The sequence below is a fragment of the Hylobates moloch genome, unplaced genomic scaffold (assembly GCF_009828535.3).
Source record: "Hylobates moloch isolate HMO894 unplaced genomic scaffold, HMol_V3 SCAFFOLD_2, whole genome shotgun sequence".
Classification (NCBI taxonomy): Eukaryota; Metazoa; Chordata; class Mammalia; order Primates; family Hylobatidae; genus Hylobates; species Hylobates moloch.
Window position 1 is genome coordinate 124,343,841 of NW_026652277.1, and position 20,653 is coordinate 124,364,493.

General features: G+C 43.0%; 2 protein-coding genes across 2 annotated transcripts in view; one reads left to right on the plus strand and one right to left on the minus strand.

The window, feature by feature from the left end:
• The window catches only part of CRYBG1 (crystallin beta-gamma domain containing 1), a 208,559-nt gene extending 203,026 nt beyond the window's left edge, over positions 1-5,533 (plus strand). The window contains exon 22 of the mRNA XM_032155957.2: positions 3,015-5,533. Coding sequence (XP_032011848.1) covers positions 3,015-3,109 — 95 coding nt within the window. The 3' untranslated portion in view covers positions 3,110-5,533. The remainder of the gene's footprint in view (positions 1-3,014) is intronic.
• A 1,007-nt stretch (positions 5,534-6,540) lies between these two features.
• RTN4IP1 (reticulon 4 interacting protein 1) overlaps positions 6,541-20,653 on the minus strand; it is a 63,114-nt gene continuing 49,001 nt past the window's right edge. Inside the window, exons 8-9 of the mRNA XM_058435726.1 lie at positions 17,871-17,963; positions 6,541-6,668 (exon numbers count right to left, since the gene is read on the minus strand). Of these exons, the coding sequence (XP_058291709.1) occupies positions 6,561-6,668; positions 17,871-17,963 (201 nt within the window). The 3' untranslated portion in view covers positions 6,541-6,560. The remainder of the gene's footprint in view (positions 6,669-17,870; positions 17,964-20,653) is intronic.

Genomic DNA, 20,653 nt, shown 5'->3' on the forward strand with positions numbered 1-20,653 from the left:
TGGGGAGCAAAAGTGGCTGTCACTTCTGAATGATCTCCAGGTAGGTAGCTTGGCCAACCCACTTAAAACAATGGACTTAGAATCACACAGAATCTGAGAAGTTGGAAAGATGCTCAGAGGCAAACAATGCCTTTGCCTTCATTAAAGGGGGCACTTAAGGAACACAAACTAAGCACTGCGACTACAGGCTGGATGGAGACCACAAAGATCATATAAAATGCAAGCAGTACCCTTGGATATAAGAAAATAAATGCAATATTCAGAAACCGAACAGTAACATATAGTACAACTCCCTCACCTTACATTTGGTACAACAGATTTGTCAATGTGTAGACAGGTGAAATACTCATTTTATAGATGATCAACCTGAGGTTCAAACTAGTTAAGAATTATGCAGATCTTCCTTTATTCTTATTTTGATAAACTTTATTGTACTAGAGTGCTTCAGTGTTGACAAGAGTTTCAAAATCTCCAGAGACACTAAAGAAATGTGACTCAATTGGAAAAAGTGGAGTTTTTGAGGCAATGTTAGAAAAAGTAGGGTATTTAGTTCTCAAAGGAAATCTGACCAAACCTTCCTGTTTTTTACAAATGTGATCTGCTTCCTATGTCCAGGGTGGACAACACTATAATCCTTAGCTAGAGCTTTCTTCTCTTGCTCTTCCAACATGTATTCACGGGGTACACGCTATGTGGCAGGCTCGGTGCTAGACACGGAGGGCACCAGAGTGGAAAAAAAAAGCCTCCTCCTTGGCTTCAGTTTATGTTCTAGATGTGCTAGGCACACAGGATGTCCCTGACTTGTTACATTAGCAGCTGACCAGAAGGAAGGACACCTGACTCGTCTTGGCTCTGACATGAACCGTGGGACTCTAGGTTTCTTAAGACTTCTTTTTAAAGCTCCAGAGCCCCTTCCTAAATGACACTATATAAATTACTCAAGTGCCTGCTGAGTAAGCATAATGTCATGTGTATTTGTGAAATCTCAGTATCTAGTACGGTAGCAACAACAGTCCTTTTTTTTTTTTTTTTTTTTGAGATGGAGTCTCACTCTGTTGCCCAGGCTGGAGTGCAGTGACACGATCTTGGCTCACTGCAACCACTGCCTCCTGGGTTCAAGCGATTCTCCTGCCTTAGCCTCCTGAGTAGCTGGGATTACAGGTGCCTGCCACCACGCCCGGCTAGCTACAACAGTCTTAATTCCTTGTTAAAACTGAATTTTCTCAGACTGGGAGAATGGTGCCATCTTGTGGACATGAGAGAGCAGCGCCGCACGTCCCACACCCCATGCAAAGGAAAATATAAACACTTCTCTTCTCGTTGGTGCACTTACTAGCAGACCATGATTTCCATTAGCTACAAATACTGAACCATTTGTTATGTATTAAAATTGCCCTAAGAGTTATTAGATCACGCATCTGTCTTCTAGCTCATCTCCCTGTGTTTGGGAAATGAATTCTTTTGGTAGACATTCACGTATTATTCCAGACCACATACCTTGTAACAACAGGGGAAGCTGATTTATGTTCACTTTAAAAAACATTTAGTCTGCACAATTTAAATACTTTCCAAAGGCAAGAGAATGGATCAAATTATTTCTCAAGAACTTTCTAGTCTTCATGATTCTAGCTGAATTTATATGAAAGTATTTTAAGATACTTTTAAAATACAAAAGATACTCTTAAAATACAAAAAGTATTTTAACATACTATAATAATGAAGAATGAAAAGAGACATTGTGACTTTAATACTTCCTGAAATTCCAGTGGAGTATTATGCTGTGTGTGTCTCTGTCTCGGCAGAGTGTAGGGTTTGCTGGTAGTGAAAACGTTTTTTCCCTGCTGCTACAAACTTACACATAAAGGCCCAAAGCGCCTCACCCTTGTATTCTATAGTACATCTAGCCATACCTCTAGCTGTGTAGAGGCTGTAGATTATCAGTGATGATAAATCAGTGTCTCACAAGAGGAGAAGAGACGATTTCCTTCCTCAACTATAATACCTAGATTTATTGTGTAAATTCTCAAACTTTTTTCCTATTTTGTAAATGCTTCAAAGGCGAAAAGAATGTTTATTTCTTCTTGATCCGAGGAGGAAGCATGCTTTCAATACCGGTCACTCCCGGCATCAAAATGCACAGATTTTTACTTTGATGGGGTCTTTGTTGATACATCCTTGGTGCTGAGGTTTATGCTAAAAAAAGGATAAGCCATCTGAAGGGATCTTCTACACTGGAAAAAAAATCAGATAACCCTTTTGTTAATGATACTTCTCCAAAGAAAGAAGCCGTGAGGCTGTTTTTAGCACAAAAGTATCTGAAACATCCAGTGAGCACCTTTGGAAAATCTTACATTCTGGTAACAGGGAGTTAGATGATAATAGTTTTACAATACAATGGTACTCAGCATCTTAAATGCTATGAAGTTTTATCCACCAATTGATTCCCCATTAGTGACAATGCTACCCTGTCCCTTTATGTACTTCCAGGTGTCATCCAAGCTTCCCCTTTGACCTAATACAGCCCATTTTCATTGTTCATGCAAACGCTGTTCCCCGATAACCATTCCTCCCACCTTTCCACCACTGCCAGGATTGCCTGTTCTTTCCTCACTGGTGTCTCGAACCCACCATCTCACTACCAAATATATGTTGGTCTCTTTACTCCTTTTCCCTTCTCTCGAGTTTTCCCAGTTCCCTTGAATTTCAGACATTGTAAGAGTGACCGTGGACTAGCTCTTAAAAACTGGGTAGAAAAAGGAGCCCGTGAGGTAGGATGTCCTGTGTGAAGGTGCTGGTGCCCCGATGGTGGGATCTGGACAGATTCACCCATGACAGGTTGACCCTCTCATCCCACAGGGGCTCAGGCTTCCCTCCCTGCCTTGCCTCCTTGAGGCATGCAGTTCTACACCTTGTTTACTTGCTTACTTTTGCTGTACTGGTGTTAGGGGAATTGTGTCTGCTACAGACCCTTCACCGTGGGCACATTCATCTTTTATTATTTTCCTTTCTTTTAGGGGGCACACAGTATGATCAAAATCACATTATCCTCAACACTGTCAGCAAAGAGAAGTTTACACAAGTGTGGGAAGCCATGGTCCTATATACCTGAACAAAGAAGGAAGAAGAATCTTCTGGAGGTCCTTCCAGCCACCTTATTTCTTAAAAAGGACAATGCTGATGGAAGACCAAACTGGAAAGTGGATCGACTCCTCCTTCATTGATTCTAAATTCAACCTTAAATCATGCTGCCATGACTCAGAGAACTTACTCATCGTTTCAAAAGACTATCATAGCTTTAAACCAATAATTTGTCCTCCTTTCATTTCTTGCCTTTCATTTTTGGTAGCTGCTTAAACAGGTTGCCTAATTAGCAGCTGTTGGGTGATTTTTTAAAATGTTATATCAAGACTTCAAGACTGTGTACATTTTAAATTATTTCCAAAGATAGATAGTGACAGGAGAGAACTGGAACAAATTTACCAACTTTGTGGACCTACAAAGCCCTTACACTTTAAAGGGTAAGATAAAGGCTTAAGTTTGAAAGGTAGAGAACTGTTTAGCATCTGAGAAGAAATACTTTATCAGGCCTGTAATTTTGGTTCTTGGCCTTAAACACTTTCTGGAACCTTTAAATATGCTGCATAGCACAATGGGAAAGCCTTAGGTATTCACACATTTAACGAACTCTAAACAAAATACTATTTTCCTTTAGTTCATATTAAAAATTAATACATTTTAAAAATTTAATGTCAAAGTCTGGTAACATTTGTTAGTAGGATTTGAATTATTATTTTTTGAGACAGACAGGGTCTCAGGCTGGAGTGCAGTGGCACAATCATGGCTCACTGCAGCCTCTACCTCCCCAGGCTCAGGTGATCCTCCCACCTCAGCCTCCCATGTAGCTGGGACTATAGGCACACACCACCAAGCCCAGCCAATTTTTGTGGTTTTTTTTTGTAGAGATGGGGTTTCATCATGTTGCCTAGGCTGATCTTGAACTTCTGGGCTCAAGCAATTCGCTCGCCTCAGCCTCCCAAAATGCTGGGATTACAGGCCTGAGCCACTGTGCCCAGCCAGGATTTCCATTATTTTAACTCATCCATGGGCTGCCCAAGAATGTCACAAATGAGTGTTGTTTAATGCCTTTCTTATAGCTGCTACTGGAACACTATTATGACCTAATTTATGAGCCATCCTTACTCATCTACAAGTGCTGAAGCAATGTTACATACTTTTTTGCTAAACTCACATTTTTTTAGCCTAATTTCTTGCCCTCCTATCCACCTGCATCCACACATGGCCTGCATGGGGCTGCCTTCCCTGTAGTGTTCTACAGCCATGCTTCGGGGTACAGCTATTGGTGGACAGCCTCAGGTCTTCGGGGCACTATAGCCACTAAACGAGGGTGAAAGGCTCAAGAGGATGACCAGCAATTAATTATCCCCAGAAAGAGAAGGAAAAGAGACCTTTAGGGATGTTGCTGGTCAAGTCTTGGAACTCATGATTTGACCGGAGTCAAATCAATCTTCAAGCAATCTTGGAACCCTCAACTGCAGTAAGCATTTCAAGAATGCAAACAAACTGCTTAACAACTGACAAGACACCAGCCCATACGCTGCTCTTCAAACAGTGGGTTCTAGCTTTGAACAAAAGTGCTAAACATTTCCTTGAATATATTCTTCCTCTTTTTGTCCTCATCACTCAATACTGGTGCTCTTGTCACAGGTAGAACAACTTGTTTCTTTTCCATCTATTCAAGTGTGTTTCTAATTCTAAAATGCTGATCTTCTCTGGAGTCTATGGTAGGCAATTATGGTCACTGGAATAGCTTATCTTGTTTTAAAATATTATTGGCGCATGTACAACAGCATCCAACATATCTGTCTTGTTCCTAAATGTATAGCTCTGATTTTAGGCCTTTTGTGCATACCATTACAATATGGTGGGGTAAGACATCCTACAGTAGCCTGTGCTGAACTGATCTCTTAAATAAACTTGCTTCTGGTTAACTATGTTCATGAAATCTGAGAGTCCATTCAGTAGCCCTCATCTAACCCTTCAAAGAGAGTCAGCTAGCAGATTAGAAACAAATGTCTGATTAGGATGAAGCAGGTTTGAAGGGTGCTGGTATAATAGCAAGAAAGTTTTGCTGACCACTCTCTTTCCAAACTCCATAGTTTCTGAGTGGAAATGAGGATGAGTGAGGTCCTGGCTCAAGTATTTTACTCCCACTACCACCTGGGAGCCCTCCAGGAAAAGAGCTGAGGCTGCTCCAGATGGAAGTCAAGAGCAGCTGGTATTTACACCTGGAAAATCAGATTTTTTTTTTCTTTTGCAATAACTCGGTAGTAAGACCAGACCAGCAATTCTAGAGAAAAGCCTACATCTAACATACATGCTACCAAACGAGTGTCTAACAGGAATAAACCAAGCAGAAATCTCAAAACAGGTCTACATCAAAAGTTACAAGCAAGCATTTCAGGTGCAATACTGAGGATGAGTATATTAGGAAGTAAAAACACTTACCGTAAGTGAATATTCAAAAGTGCACACTGCAATGGGTTGACTGGAGAGAGATCTAAATGTAAACATTTGACATCAAAGTGGCAAGCTTTGGGCTCCATTGGAAGGCTGCAATTTCCATGGAAAAGCCCTCAGAGAAGCACGTTTCAATTGCCGAAACAGGCCTAATCCTTATGCAAGATGTAAGGGTTTTAAAAAGTTAGAAACTCTGCCCTCACCTTTCAATATTAAGGCATAAACAAATGAATCACCAGCCAGATTTTTATATATGACACTAAGAGATTTAGAACTTTAAGAGCTGTGGTGACCACATTATGGTGGAGGAACAAAAAAGGAAACCTTGGCCAGTTAGAAAGGTGCTCAGTGATGAATTCAAGAAGGAACCAGCTTTAAATTATCTCTTCATGCCAACATCCATCCATACACTGAAAGTTTTAGTACTGTACATTAAGACGATCAGGCCCAGCAGGGTGGTTCATGCCTGTAATCCCAGAACTTTGGGAGACTGACATGGTGGATCACTTAAGCCCAGGAGTTTGAGACCAGCCTGGGCAACATGGCGAAACTGTCTCTACTAAAAATACAAAAAAATTGCTGGGTGTGGTGGTGCATACCTGTAGTCCTAGCTACTTGAGAGGCTGAAGAAGGAGAATCGCTTAAAGTCAAGGCTGCAGTGAGCTGTGATTGGGCCACTGCACTCCAGCCTGGGTGACACAGCGAGACCCCGTCTCTAAAACAAAAAAGACAATAAAGTAGTTTAAGCTAGTAAAATAGAAGGTGCCACAGCAACCTGCAAAGCCAGTGTGAAGGAACAGCTTGAAAAAACCTGGAATTTCTATTGACTACAGACAAATCCAAGTGCTGATATTTTTATATCAATTACTGGCCAAAATGGTGTGTTTATTTTTTAAAGCTTGTATCATGGAATTTATAATCTAATCTGGAAAAATGTTTGAAAGGGATGGCTAGAAAAAAAATTGGGGTTCACAGGCACTCACCAAATAAGAACGCCAACAATCACTAAACTGCATTTTTATTTAAACAACATTAATTACAGTCTTTCCTCGTGCATGTCCTCTTTCCACCTTCAGGAAGGCTTCTGGAACTTTAGAAAAAGGAAAGGTTTGTTCAATAACTGGCCGGATCTGTAAAACATAAGAGGTTGACCGGTGGATAAAAAAGCCTACATCTTTCAAGGCAGATGACATTGCTAATTAGTTTCTTCACAGTGTCCCTTGAGCCACAGTCTCTCTCGAGTGTCTCTCCAGTGGACCCAGGTCAGGCTCTCACACGGGCCATGATGCTGCCTCCACTCCTGCCTCACTGCCGCTTCTCTCTTTACGGCCCCTCCCACCCCACTGCCCAGTCTTACTTCTCCTCCATGCTGGTCTGTCACTCTCCTACTCAGATCCCTTCAACAGCTCCCACTCTGGCATTCGAAGACCAATAGCATCCTGAGCTCAGCCCTCATCCAGATTCCATGCTTTGCCAAAATGCTCTACCTGTCATTTTCTCCACATGGTATGTTTATGCCTCTGCTGGTACGAGTCAGTAAGCCCAGAAATCCTTCTCTGAAAATTCCACTGCCCTTCCCGCCCAGGTCTCACACTGTGTTTCCTCATGCCCCAGTTTGCAACATGTTGTCCCTTTCAACTACCACAGGAACCAAGTGGCCTTCCTCACAGACTGTACTTGTTACAGCTGAGTACACATCTCAGCCACTCTGTGCTGTATGGTAAATACCAAAGAGAACATCCCAAGGTCCTTGCTGTATGTATCCATCTGGCTCCTTACAGAGAGTGCATGGAAATAGTTTTGTTTTGTTTTGTTTTTTAATTTGTTAAGTGTTTGGCATATCTACCCAACCAGAGCATAAAGTACCTGTGGGATAGGGGACTAAGCCACTTTGCTTGCATCCCCCACAACACCCAGCATAATGCTAGACACAGTAGGAGCTTCGTCAATGTCACTTAGATGAAAGCTAATAAGGTAAGTGGAAAAAAAGCACCTCATGTGAGCTTTCTGGGCTTCGAGAATACTTGGCCAAGGCTGGAGCTGCCCTGGCAGGCTTTGCTAAACAACAGTGCAGCTGGTTACAATTTACAAGAAAGCCATTCCAGCCAGCTCATAAATGTTTCAATGCTGCTGGGTCTTTTCACTGTACTATCAGTAATGCCAGCAACCTCCTTCTGAAACTAGGTCCTAGGTAACATCCTCTCTCTTCATGCAAAAATCCAACTGAATTCTTCTTTTCAAAACTTTAAGCAAAAATCAATAGTTATCCACCGGGTATCTCAGTGGCCTGCCTCCCATAGCTCCACTAGCAGGGATAAGTTATCAGAAGGCATAAGCCAACTCATACATTTTATGCTTTCCTTTTACAAGATGAAGAAGTGTTTTTGTGACATTCAGATGCATCTGATGAACCTTCCTCTTGGATGAATTTCACAGCCCAGCCACCAGAAGAGCATCTTAGACTCCAAAAGTTCCCTTCTCCAAAGAGCTGAAAATACTTTTGTACCCACAAATCACAATAAGCTGATAATAAAAGCAACAGCTGGCACATACTGGCCTGACTATGTGCCAGGCACTGTTTTAGGGGCTCTATAGATTTCATCTCATTTAATCCCCATAACGATTTTCTGGGGTAAATACTGTTATTCCCATTTTACAGATAAATAAATCAAGGAACAGAGTTAAATAAGTTGCCCAATGTCACGTTTCTGATAAATAGCAAGTCAGGATTCAATCTGGTGCCATAATCTGCTGTTACCACTATGCACTGAGCCTTTCCTATAGCATCTGCTGCCTACGCCTACCCCTAAAACCTTAAAGGAAGAGAAAGGGAGCCAAGGACCATAAGGATTTATCACAGCCTGCATGTTGGCCTGCCTTCCTTGTGCCAGCTGAGGACCTGGTCTCTCGACCCTGTGTCCAGGCCACCAAGATGACAGATGTGTAGTACACGGGTGCCATCCATGCCTATGGAGGACATCATTATTGCTGATCCCCCGCAAGCTGAGCATGACCTCAGAATCTTCACCACTGCAACCACTATTAACTGCTGTGAGCTGGCTTGTGAGACGAAGCCTATTTGTCTTCTATTCTCTCCAAGAATAAGGCAGAGGGCTGTGGTGAGTTCCACTTTAGGGTGGACTGCATTAATGTTGCAGAATGGAATGCATTAATGTTTCTTGGCCCAGCGCAGTGGCTCACATCTGTAATCCCAGCACTTTGGGAGGCCAAGGCGGGTGGATCACCTGAGGTCAGGAGTTTGAGACCAGCCTGGCCAACATGGTGAAACCCATCTCCACTAACAATACAAAAATTAGCTGGGTGTGGTGGTGTGTGCCTGTAATCCCAGCTACTCGGGAGGCTGAGGCATGAGAATCATTTGAACCCGGGAGGTGGAGGTTGCAGTGAACTGAGATCACGCCACTGCACTCCAGCCTGGGCAACAGAGCGAGACTGTCTTCAAAAAAAAAAAAAAAAACAGTTGTTTCCTGTATGTCCCACATGAAACCCGAATCTCTCACTCGTCCAAAGCCCCTGGGACGCTGTTTTCAGGATGCTGTTTACCTGGAAAAGGAATCACCGGAATGCATGCCTAAAATGCACAGTCCAAGGCCTCCTGTTAGAACAACTACATCAGAACCTGTAGGGGTGGGGCAGAAACAATGCTTCCCCGGTGATCTGCATGCACCCTAAAGTGGGACTCACCCAGCCCTTTGCCTTATTCTTGGAATCCCTAACTTGTACCGTGCACATACCCATCCATTCCACAGACTGACAAAGTGTCTGCCTCCTAAGGCACTAAACCAAAACAGGCTGAACTCAATGTTCAATTTAGAACTCTGACCGGGGACACAAATCCTGAACTGATGACACAGGCAGCTTACAGTTACTGCCCACTTTAATCTGGCTGGTCAGGCCTATTGTGGCAAATAACCCGAGAGGGCTGACCACGGCATAATGAGTCATTCAGCAATTCCCGTAAGTGACAATGGAAAAAAAGGTTTCAAATTGAAGGCAGGCAAATGCCACTGCTGGCTGAATCCGTGACAGCAAACAGAGATTAACTGGATAATGAGACAGTGTCTATGTACAGCCTCACATCAGACCTAGAATACTTGTTTGTTAAGGACAAAGGGATCAGAGTTAAAATCCAGAGGGGGGAAAGAAAGGTTACTCACAGTGAAGTAGGGATGTTTATGTGATGACGCTGCTATAGTCCACCTGGCACAGGGAGCCCCGTTATAAAGCGGGCAGGCTCAACACCATGCTTCCCACTGCGCAGACACGCAAGGCTCATGGCCGGCCAGGGACGCTCACAGCAGCAGCCCTCATTCAGTCTTGGATTCATGTGTGGGGTGCTGATTGTGCCTCGCATCCCTGCTACAAAGGCTGAACCAAGCCAAGCCCCAAGATTTGGCACCTGCTGCCTGACATCACTTCTGTGAGAACGTAGGGACGACGGGAACCTTAACCTCTCTGGATGTGGCCTTGGAATATTGCTGCTTACAAGCCGCTAGGCAAGTCCTCCCTCCTGCTGAGGCAAAAACCCTCTCTAACGCTTGAGGGGAAGACAGTGCAGAAAACCTCTCACTACTGCAAGAGCATGAGGCTGCTGGTGGAGAAGGACACTGTCTAGGCAGCCATGGCAGCAGACAGAGGTTTTCCTTCAATTCCCGTTTTCCCAGTGACAATCACAAAACAGTAGAGTTAACATATCCGAGTGGGTCTCTTTTGATAGATTAGGAAACTGAAGTGCAAATGATTGAGTGGTAAGTGCAAGGTCAGGGCTGTCAATAGCAGAGCCAAAACAAGGACCCAAGACTCCTAATGTCATTACTGCATGGGATGGATGTAATCTGGGAAGTCACAGTCTATTCTACTTCTTTTCCTAGACCCTTGGCCTCTTCTTCCACCAGGCACAGAGGCTGCAGATCTCAGAGGGTGAGGTGTGTGAGGGGACACTGACAGGTGACAAACACCAAGGAAGACCTAAGGGCTCCTGGTCTGAGTCCAAATCCACACACCTGTGGACAGGTACCAGGACCGCAGTTCCAGCACTACCTCCTGGACAGGTATGCCCCTGACCTCTGTGAAAGGTTCAGTATTTCCTGGGCTGGGGTAAAGGCAAAGAAGGGGACTTAAACTCAGTCTACCTTTAGATAAAAAGAAGACAAAAGGAATAGGTGAATTTTGCTCTCAGTTGCTATTTCTTGGAAACTTCCTGCCCCAGATGGCAAACTCAAAACTGGAAGATAGGGTGAGACAGGAGGGGGATGGCAGATGGGGGAACTCTCCAAGGGAGTAAATGTGCCATTTGGGAAAGCATCAAGGACTTGTCCCTAGCTATGCCTGAGAAATGCACTTCCAACAGCCAGAAGGTGAGAGGAGAAACCCCATATAAATTTCCTCATAGAAACAATTTCAGTAGCATCAGAAGAACCTCAGAAGCACTGAGGCCATGGGATCCATGAGATACTTGCCACATCAGGCAAGGCAGCCCTCTTCCAGTGGTCCTAGGGATTCAGTCCCTAATCATTACATTCTTTCTATGGAGCAAAATCCAGTGGCAATAAGGAACTTAAGGTTTAGAATGTACTTCGTTGCTAAACGAGGGCCCAGCTATTCAAGATGGACCTGGGAAATCACCTACCTCAGAACTCATTACATTTTTCTCGAAAGCTGCAGTATCCAATATAGTAGCCTCTAGACACGTGACTATTTATGTTAATCAAAAGTAAGTAAATAAAATGAAAAAGTCAGTCTCTCAAGTTGCATTTGCTACATTTCAAGTGCTCAGTGGCTTAGTGGCCACCAAGTGAATACTGCAGACAGAGAACATTTCTATCACTGCACAAAGTTCTATAGGACAGGCTGCTTGAAAGGTAACTGAGTGTGACCAACACATTTCTCCACCATCTACTGGGTCAAGTAAGTGCTAGTGGACCTTCAGTAAGCGTTCTGAATTGAACTCAAATATGGTGCATAGGAACTATTCTGATGCTGGCTAAAATAAATCAACTGAGAAATCTATATCACTGCTCAACCAAGATGCTTGGCTGGCATCTAAGATTTTGAATATACCTGTGAACATTAAGCTCCTAACATCAGAAGGCTTACTAATTATATGAAGAATAAACATGTGTAAATAAACATTCAAAAATATCTTCCTGGCTGTGTGCAGTGGCTCACACCTATAATCTTGGCACTTTGGGAGGCCCAGGCAGGCAGATTGCTTGAGCTCAGGAGGTCGAGACCAGCCTGGGCAACATGGCAAAACCTTGTCTCTACAAAAAATACAAAAAATTTAGCTGGTCAGGGGCATACCTGTCCAAGAGGTAGTGCTGGATAGTGCTACATGGGGGGCTGAGGTGGGAGGATCACTTGAGCCCAGGAGGTCAAGGCTGCAGCGAGGTGAGATCACACCACTATACTCCAGCCTGGGTGACAAAGTGAGACCCTGCCTCAAAAAAAAAAAAAAAAAAAAAATCTTCCTCCCATACTTCATTTTTAGCCATCTAGTTTCCCACCTCAGGAGCAACCAAGATTTCTAGTTGCTCTCATATCCTTTTGAGGTATTTTATGCATTGTGGTAGGCAGAATAATGGCCCCCAAAGATGTTCACATCCTAATTCCCAAAATGTGTGAATATGGCACCTTACATGGCAAAAGGACTTTGCTGGTGTGATTAAGTTAAGGATCTTGAGATGCAGAGATTATCCTGGATTATCCAAGTGGGCCCAGTGTAATCTCAGGGTCCTTATAAGAGGAAGGCAGGAGGGTTAGAGGTCAAAGATTAACAGAAGCAGAGGTTGGAGTGATGTAGCCACGAGTCAAGGGAGGTACAGCCTCTAGATGCTGGAGAAGGCAAGGAAACAGATCCTCCCCTATAGCCTGCTTCCAGGAGGAATGCAGCCCTGCCCACACATTTGGACTTCTGACCAAAATCTTATTATTATAAGATAATAAATTTGTGTTGTCTTAAGCCACCACATTCATAGTAATTTGTTACTGCAATAGGAAACTAATACATGCATATATAAGAAAATATGTATAAATATTTTCCTTCAAAACACAGTTACACAGTCCTTCTTAGCAGCAGGTATCATCTGAAGACTGCCTCACCACCACCTCCTCTCAGTCCTGCAAGATACTGAGAAATACAAGATGACAGAGTAAAATACCAAGAATTCAAACACTAGGTAACAATGTCGAGATGATTATTTAAGCAGAAAACTATGAAGACTGTAGAAGGAACTGTCCTAAGGGTCAAGAGACCTGGGCCCTGCCTATGTGACCTTGAGCACATCATTTAATTTCTTAGGGCCTCTGTCCCTTCAAATGTGACATCACAGCAAGATGAGGGATAAAGGGATGAAGACAGTAAACTAGACAAGTGCAAGGCTTTCCTCTTTCCAGTCTGTGAGTATGCTATTCAATGGCATATGCGTGACCTGAATATAATTTTTGCTATATCTCCCCCCACCAAAAAGTAAGTGTGTTAAATAGTATGAAAACGGGAACTTTTCTGTGCTTAGGAGAAAATGCCAATAAACTGTAGGCACGAGGCACGTCAGTACCAACCCATTACGCTTAAGGGGATATTTATAAATCATTCTTTTTGAGAATGCCCAGAACAGCAGTTTGCAAACTAGTGTCCAAGAGCCCAAGGCTCCTTGGCTGTGTGGAGCAGCTGCGGGGAAAGAACATTTGCAGGCGAGGTCACTCCCTGCCACCACTTCACCAGCAGAGCAGCTCCTCCTCTGCCCATTCTGTAAACTGGAGCTTGGCCTGACTGGGTTTCAGTTAAAAAACATTTAACTACTAGTTTAAGATAAGGATCAGCAAACGTTTTCTGTAAAGGCCTAAATAGTGAATGTCTTAGGCTTTGCAGGCTTCACATGGTCTAAGTTCTTCTTCTTCTTTTTTTTTTTTAACAAATCTTTAAAAATATAAAAACCGGCTGGGCGTGGTGGCTCACGCCTATAATCCCTGCACTTTGGGAGGCCAAGGTGGGTGGATCATGAGGTCAAGAGATTGAGACCAGCCTGGCCAACATGGTGAAACACTGTCTCTACTAAAAATGCAAAAAATTAGCCGGGCGTGGTGGCGGGCACCTGTATTCCCAGCTACTCAGGAGGCTGAGGCAGGAGAATCGCTTGAACCCAGGAGGCAGAGGTTGCAGTGAGCTGAGATCATGCCACTGCACTCCAGCCTGGTGACAGAGCAAGATTCCAACTCAAAAAAAAAAGGTAAAAACCATTCTTGGCTCAGAGGATGTGCAAAAACAGGCCTCAGATTGAATGTGGCCCACAGGCTGTAGTTTGCCAACCACTTTATCTAAGATATAATGAAAATACTAGGTAACTTAAAATTCAAACTGAAATTGTGCCCAGATAGGATGAATATGGAGTCCTACGACATGCAATAAGGCTTCGTGATGACAGTCATGTGAAAACAATGCCTAAGACTGGATCTCCAGGAAAAACAGACTGTGAGGTCCCCACATATTTAGGAAATTTCAGCTCCTCTTCACTTTTGAGCCTGACAATAGTGAGCACATTAAAGGCGGGAAACCAAAACATTTACTGAGTGCTGCACTGGGAGACAGCAAAGGTAGGGTTGGTGTTCATAAAGAAGGCAGAAGGACAATGCTATTAACAGACTGACAGAGAGTGCTCATTATTGTGGATATTAATATCGGTGGCTTCTCCATTTGTACTGGGGCATGCAGGGCTAACAAGCAGAATTTAGACTCTATCAGTAATACTCATTAATCCAGATTCTTTTTTTTTTCCCTTGAGATGGGATTGCCCTATGTTGCCCAGGCTGGTCTTGAACTCCTGGGCCCAAGCGATCCTCCCACCTCAAACTTTTAAGTAGCTGGGATCACAGGCATGAGCCACCACACCCAGCTCAGATATTAAGATAGTTTAGGCCAGGCACGGTGGCTCACGCCTGTAATCCCAACCTTTGGGAGGCTGAAGTGGGCGGATCATGAGGTCAGGAGATAGAGACCATCTTGGCTAACACTGTGAAACCCCATTTCTACTAAAAATACAAAAAATTAGCCGGGCGTGGTGGCAGGCGCCTATAGTCCCAGCTACTTGGGACGCTGAGGCAGGAGAATGGTGTGAACCCGGGAGGCGGAGCATGCAGTGAGCTGAGATCGCGCCATTGCACTCCAGCCTAGGCAACAGAGCAAGACTCCATCTCAAAAAAAAAAAAAAAAAAAAAAAAAAGATGGTTTAAATCACAAGTGACCAGTAACCAGATCTTCTTCACATTCTTAAAAACAAGTCTCTAATGAAGTAAAATGGTTCAGAGGGTAAGATAATGGGTAAGTAAAAAGATAAGGGGCTTAGAAGATAGGCCACAAGATAAATTCCAGACACTAAATATATATACTAGTTTTCAAAAGCTGTCTATTTTAATATCTGTCAAAGGCTGAGTGTGGTGGCTCATGCCTGTAATCCCAGCACTTTGGGAGGCCAAGGCAGGTGAATCATTTGAGGTCAGGAGTTCAAGACCAGTCCAGCCAACATGGCAAAACCCCATCTCTACTAAAAATACAAAAATTAGCCAGGTGTGATGGTGGGCACCTGTAATCCCAGCTACTCAGGAGGCTGAGGCAGGAGAATCGCTTGTACCCGGGAGGTGGAGGTTGCAGTGAGCTGAGATCACACCACTGCACTCCAGCCTCGGCGACAGAGCAAGACTCTGTCTCAAAAAAAAAAAAAAAATCTATCAAAATTATAAATGCATATATCTTTTGACTCAGCAATTCCATTTCCATGAACAGAAATGGTTATATATACAATTAGGTACTAAACATAAATATTGGGTTATCCACTGAAGCATTATTTGCAAAAGACTGAAATTAAACAAATTATGGTACACCTATACGAATACTATGTAACTGTTAAAAAAGGAATGAGAAAGCTTTTATATCCTGACATAAAACAAAGTTGAACATATGCTGTTAAAAAGAAAAAAAAAAAAAAAAAGCAGGTTGCAGCACAGTATGTTATCCATTTTGTCAGGAGAGAAAGAAGAGAGAGAGGAAAAAAAATTATTTTTCCTGTTTTGATAGAGTATCTTTGGAATACCCAAGAAACTAGTAATATTGGTTGCATCTGACAAGCAGAATCTCAGTGACTGAGATATAGCAGTCAAAAGAAGATCTCTTGAAATAACTTTTTCCATTTTTAGGGTTTTTGAACCTTATGAATGTATTTTTTCAAAGTTCAAGTATTTTAAAAGAGTTGGCTCTGTTGTTTCATAGCTTTTCACCATCAAAAAACAACTGTAGCTTTTCTGACAGTTACCTGCTAATGAGAATCATGAAGCTCTCAGCCAAAGCTTGGAAGAATTTAAATGTCCTCCTCCAATTTAACAAATCCCTACCAACCACACAACATATAAGTAAGATCTGCTGTGTCATTCTTTCCAATTTCCCAAGATAAAAAGGCAATGACCTCTCACATCCACATAGAAGCAAGGACACAAGACAGCTGGCCTCATCAAGGCATCCAGTGCCACATACCAACTTCACAGTCCCAGAACCCCTCATTGCCAGAAACGACTCCCAAGCCCAAACAGCCTGTGCAGGAGAGGAGAATCAAAGCACAAGGCACATTTGCTCACTCAACCTCCTTGGAGAATACTTCAAGGACATCTTTTTTTGTTGTTGTTTATCATGTCCTATTTTAGCCATTACCAGTTATCTGCCAAATGTAATAGGTAGATATATACAAGTCACCTCTCATCTCTGTTGGGTAAACAGTAATTTCCAGGCAGAGAGAGAGTCACAATATTTTGAATACAAAAGAGCAGTGGTAAGCATGTGGACAGCCTGGAGCAGATACCAGGACAAGCACAATCGTAGACTTCTAGAGGACAAAGACCTCTCTAATAATGGGGTTCCAACCACATGAAGCACTTACTTGATGATAATTCATTCTCTTCTTCCTAGAAATAAAATAAGCATTCTTGTGGGATGTGGGAGAACCCCACAAAGAAGGAGTTACACAGTCACAATAACACTGAGCCCCTGTCCCTATCAGAACACACCAAAACTTAGAAGTCCACGAAAAGACACATAAGCCTGGAACCCAAATATTTGGGAAATAATAACAGGCCATCCTCTTTCTTATATAGTTCCTTGGCTGTGAAAGAAGAAAAACCTTAAATACATAAAAAGCAACCATTAGTTCCCAAAAACATTCCTTTCCAAAATGGAAATGGAAAGATGAAATATGCCAGCAAGGAGCAGGGGCCAGAAGAAGAAAGCCCACCTCCAGGGGCTCTGTCCAAGTGTCTCAGAGTCGTTCATGCAATGCTAATGCTAGCCTGCTCTAACTCCAGTCCCTACCCACTGCAAAGTGACAAAGATAAGACAATGTATGCTGAAGTCCCAAATCAGCTTCAAGCACTAAGAATACAGCTGAAAGGTGGAGAGGGAAAAGCACAAGAGTTTTGGTTCCATTTCTGCAAGTTTGAGCACATCCCGTTTTCTTGGTGAGTCGGCTTTTTCATCTGTAAAATGAGAATCACCCTATCCATGATCTCACACAACCCTCTAAAAGTTCTCCATCCTATAAGTCCATATAATCTCTCAATAACATAAAAAATATCAGCATCAGAATACCACCTTCTGGGTTATTCCTCTAGAGATGGGATGTCAGGGTGGTTTAGACCATGTAAAAACCCAAATAAGCAGGTGGCAGCTGAGGAAGCTTTCAATCCCCAGAATCCCTGAAAGACCCTTTGACATCCAAAAAAGGATGACCAGATGATAAGCAACAGTCCCTTTCCCACAGAGTCCACAGCAGGACAGACACTAGTAGGCAGAGTACACCAGCCAGTTGTCTTCACCCAAATCCCCATCAATCCTCACCCACCCTAGCCCTGGCCACTGACTGTCTCAGATGGACTATTTATTTGCCCTTGATTTTATTATACCCACCTAGAAATCAGGAGACCTTGGGATCTGACAAAATATTAGCAGCCCAATGTAGATCACAGCTGTGCTATGATCTAACCAAGTGTCTTGGAATCCTATAACCTCCCTGGGCCCTTCTCTTCATCTACTAAACCAAGGCAGTTTGACTAGATGAGAGAAGCTCTTGTGCAGATGGAGCAGTCTGTGTCTATGTCTCCCATGGAGACAGAACCAAAGACACAGCATGTAAACTTGGCCATGTAAGGCAGCACAAGGTCAGGTGAGCAGGCTACCTCTGTAGAGTCCCCACTGACGAGGCTCAGTGGGTAGGTCTACAGGAGGTGCTCTAGAAATACAAAGGCTTCCAATCCAGGTTTCCAGGTGCACGTACCTTTCCCGCATCCACCAGTTCTGCAATGTCATCTAAACATGGACCACTGGCCATGAAAAATGCCCAGCGATAATGGACTCCTTTCCAGAAATGCTAAAAAAAAAAGAAAACAAACATGGGAAATACAGAAAAACATAAAATCTGACTAAATGCAGATTTAGGGAAAAGCATTTTCTGGATGACTATGACAAACTGATTTCTCATTTCATGCTGACAAAATGTGTGCACAGCACCTTGGCACAATGACTGACAGAGAATGGATGCTCCATAAATGTTTAAGAAATAAATAACTCAACAAAGACATATCCATGTCACTCAGGCTCTTCCTCTAAACTGTGACTGAAGAACAAGTAAGCACAGGAAAGCTTTCCTTAAAATGATCGTCTAAATGGTTTTCCACAGTGGGTTTCCTCCCCACAAGGAATCAGGGGCTGAGACCTCTAGGCTTTCCCTACTAAGGTTTGAATAAAGCCCAGAGGCACCAGAAAAGAGGTTTTCACCAAATTCAAAAATGTTTGGGGGACAATAAGTCACCAAAATATGATCTTAGACAAAAAGCCCAATCACAATTTTTTTTTTCTGACTCTGACAGGAATAAAGTGGCTTTAAAGGCAAAACAAAGTGCAAAGTTCCTTATACGTCATGGCTGAATCTTTCCCTACGGTTATGGCAAATACAAAGCCATCTAATCTATTATGGGGCAATACCGCTCCAAATGAAGATGAGTAAAAATCTTACACCAAGAGGGTTCATGACCACTCTACTGCCACTTATAAATGTTATTCTTTGTTTATTTGAGAAAGGGTCTTGCTATGTTGCCCAGGTTGGTTTTGAACTCCTGGTCTCAAGCAATCCTCTCACCTCAGCCTCCCAAAGTGCTAGGATTACAGGCGTGAGCCACTGTGCCTGGCTGTAATTGTTATTCTTTATGTCAAAGGTAGGGTAGGCCATTATGGAAACAGCAAATGAGCTGAGGTTCTCCATGATACCTCAATGACCTGCCCAACCAAACCTTCATCAGATGGGAGCAATGTGAGGTAGCAGAGGGTCAGCCAGTACCACAGTGCTGCCCTCTCCACAACAACCCACAACTGCGAGGTGAGCTCAGACTTCTTTGCCATTGAGCTTACACTCAGGATGATATAAGCTACTACCATGGCGTGAGGCTGAAAAATGCAAAGGAAACCCCCTACAACAGCACTTACTAGTTGCATTATTTTTGTTTTGTTGTTTTTTTTAGTTATGTTATTTTTGTCAGGCTACCTCTTTCAGCCCATTTCCTGTAGAATGGTGGTACCACCACCTAGCTTGCAGGATTGTTGGAAGGATTAAATGAGAATGTATACAAAATGCCTCACACATAGGAAGTATTCGATCAGTACTTGTCCAGTGCTGAAAGTGAAGCTTATTGAGGAAAGACTGAGACAATACCAATTCAGTTTAAGAATGTGGAAAGAAAGAAAAAACTAAGCAGTTGCCTAGGCAAAGCTTCCCACTGGGTGTGCCAGAATGGCTTACTGGGTGAGTGACTCTATAGATTATCGTCTAACCCAGAAAACCGGTGAGAGTTAAAGGATTCATCATTAATAATTACCCCAGGACTACAGATGTAAAGAGAGTCAAGCTTACTCTAGAATTGGTGTGATGAGATATTGACTCCCCTTAGCCCTCAGGATAGCCAGGCAAAGCCAGGGCTGGTAGAAGTCTCCAGATTGGCTGGTCTTGGAGGAGCAGGGCTTGGTTTGTTCATCCCTATTACCCAAGGCAGCCTCAACGTGCTGTTCAAATACTATCATTTTCTATGTCTGTCATGGCATGAAAGATGTTGAGATGCACTGGTTTATGCAACTAACTTAAAAAGAAGAGGCCAGGCACACTGGCTCACACCTATAATCCCAACACTTTGGGAGACTGAGGTGAGACGTTGCTTGAGGCCAGGAGTTCAAGAGTAGCCTAGGCAACATAGCAAGACTCTGTCTCTACAAAACAAGAAAAAGAAAAAAGCTGTTTGAAGGATTATGTGGCTAAATGCCAGAAGCACTGAGAATGTCCTAAGCTTACTGTGGATCCAGTTAATGACAATCACAGAAGATCTGTTCAGATACTTTTCCCTAAGGTCTGGCTTCATAGACTACAATTAAAACATTCTGGTAATTGTTTAGGGTATTAAAGAAGGAACAGAAATGGTCACAACTGCCACATCTATAACTCTTCACAGCATGTGGCTCTGTAAAGTGAAACTTTTGGTCTGTAATAGCAGAATTTTTATATTCTGCTACAAGAGGTCTGTGTTTTTCCCCCCAGGCCACTATAGGAGAAAAAGTAAACCAAAGCAAGCAGGAGAGTCAGAAGCATGACAATGAGGCTTTAACTACGTGCACAATCAGAAAGACATTGAAAACTACTTAAAAGGTTTTCACTTGAGATTACCACTATCATCTTTCAAGTAGGAGGAAAAGAGAATGAAGAGAGCTGTGCCTGTTTTACTCTCCAAGGACAACTCTGAAGGTTAACTAGTAAGAGGTCTCACTGGAGTACAAACTGAAATCTTACAGAATACTTAAACTTACATTTTAAAGCACTGGAAAATCTGGGTTTTGTGAAAGAGAAAGAAGAGACAAAGGACAGCTAAGTGCCCTTTCTTCACCACAAAGTACCCTGTGGACACCGTTTCTGGCTACTGTCTGAATCAAATGAAAATAAAGAACACCACAGTGCAGGGCTTGGTTTGTTCATTTCTATTACCCATAATATTTCGTAAGAATTGAGTCATGGTCTCCTCC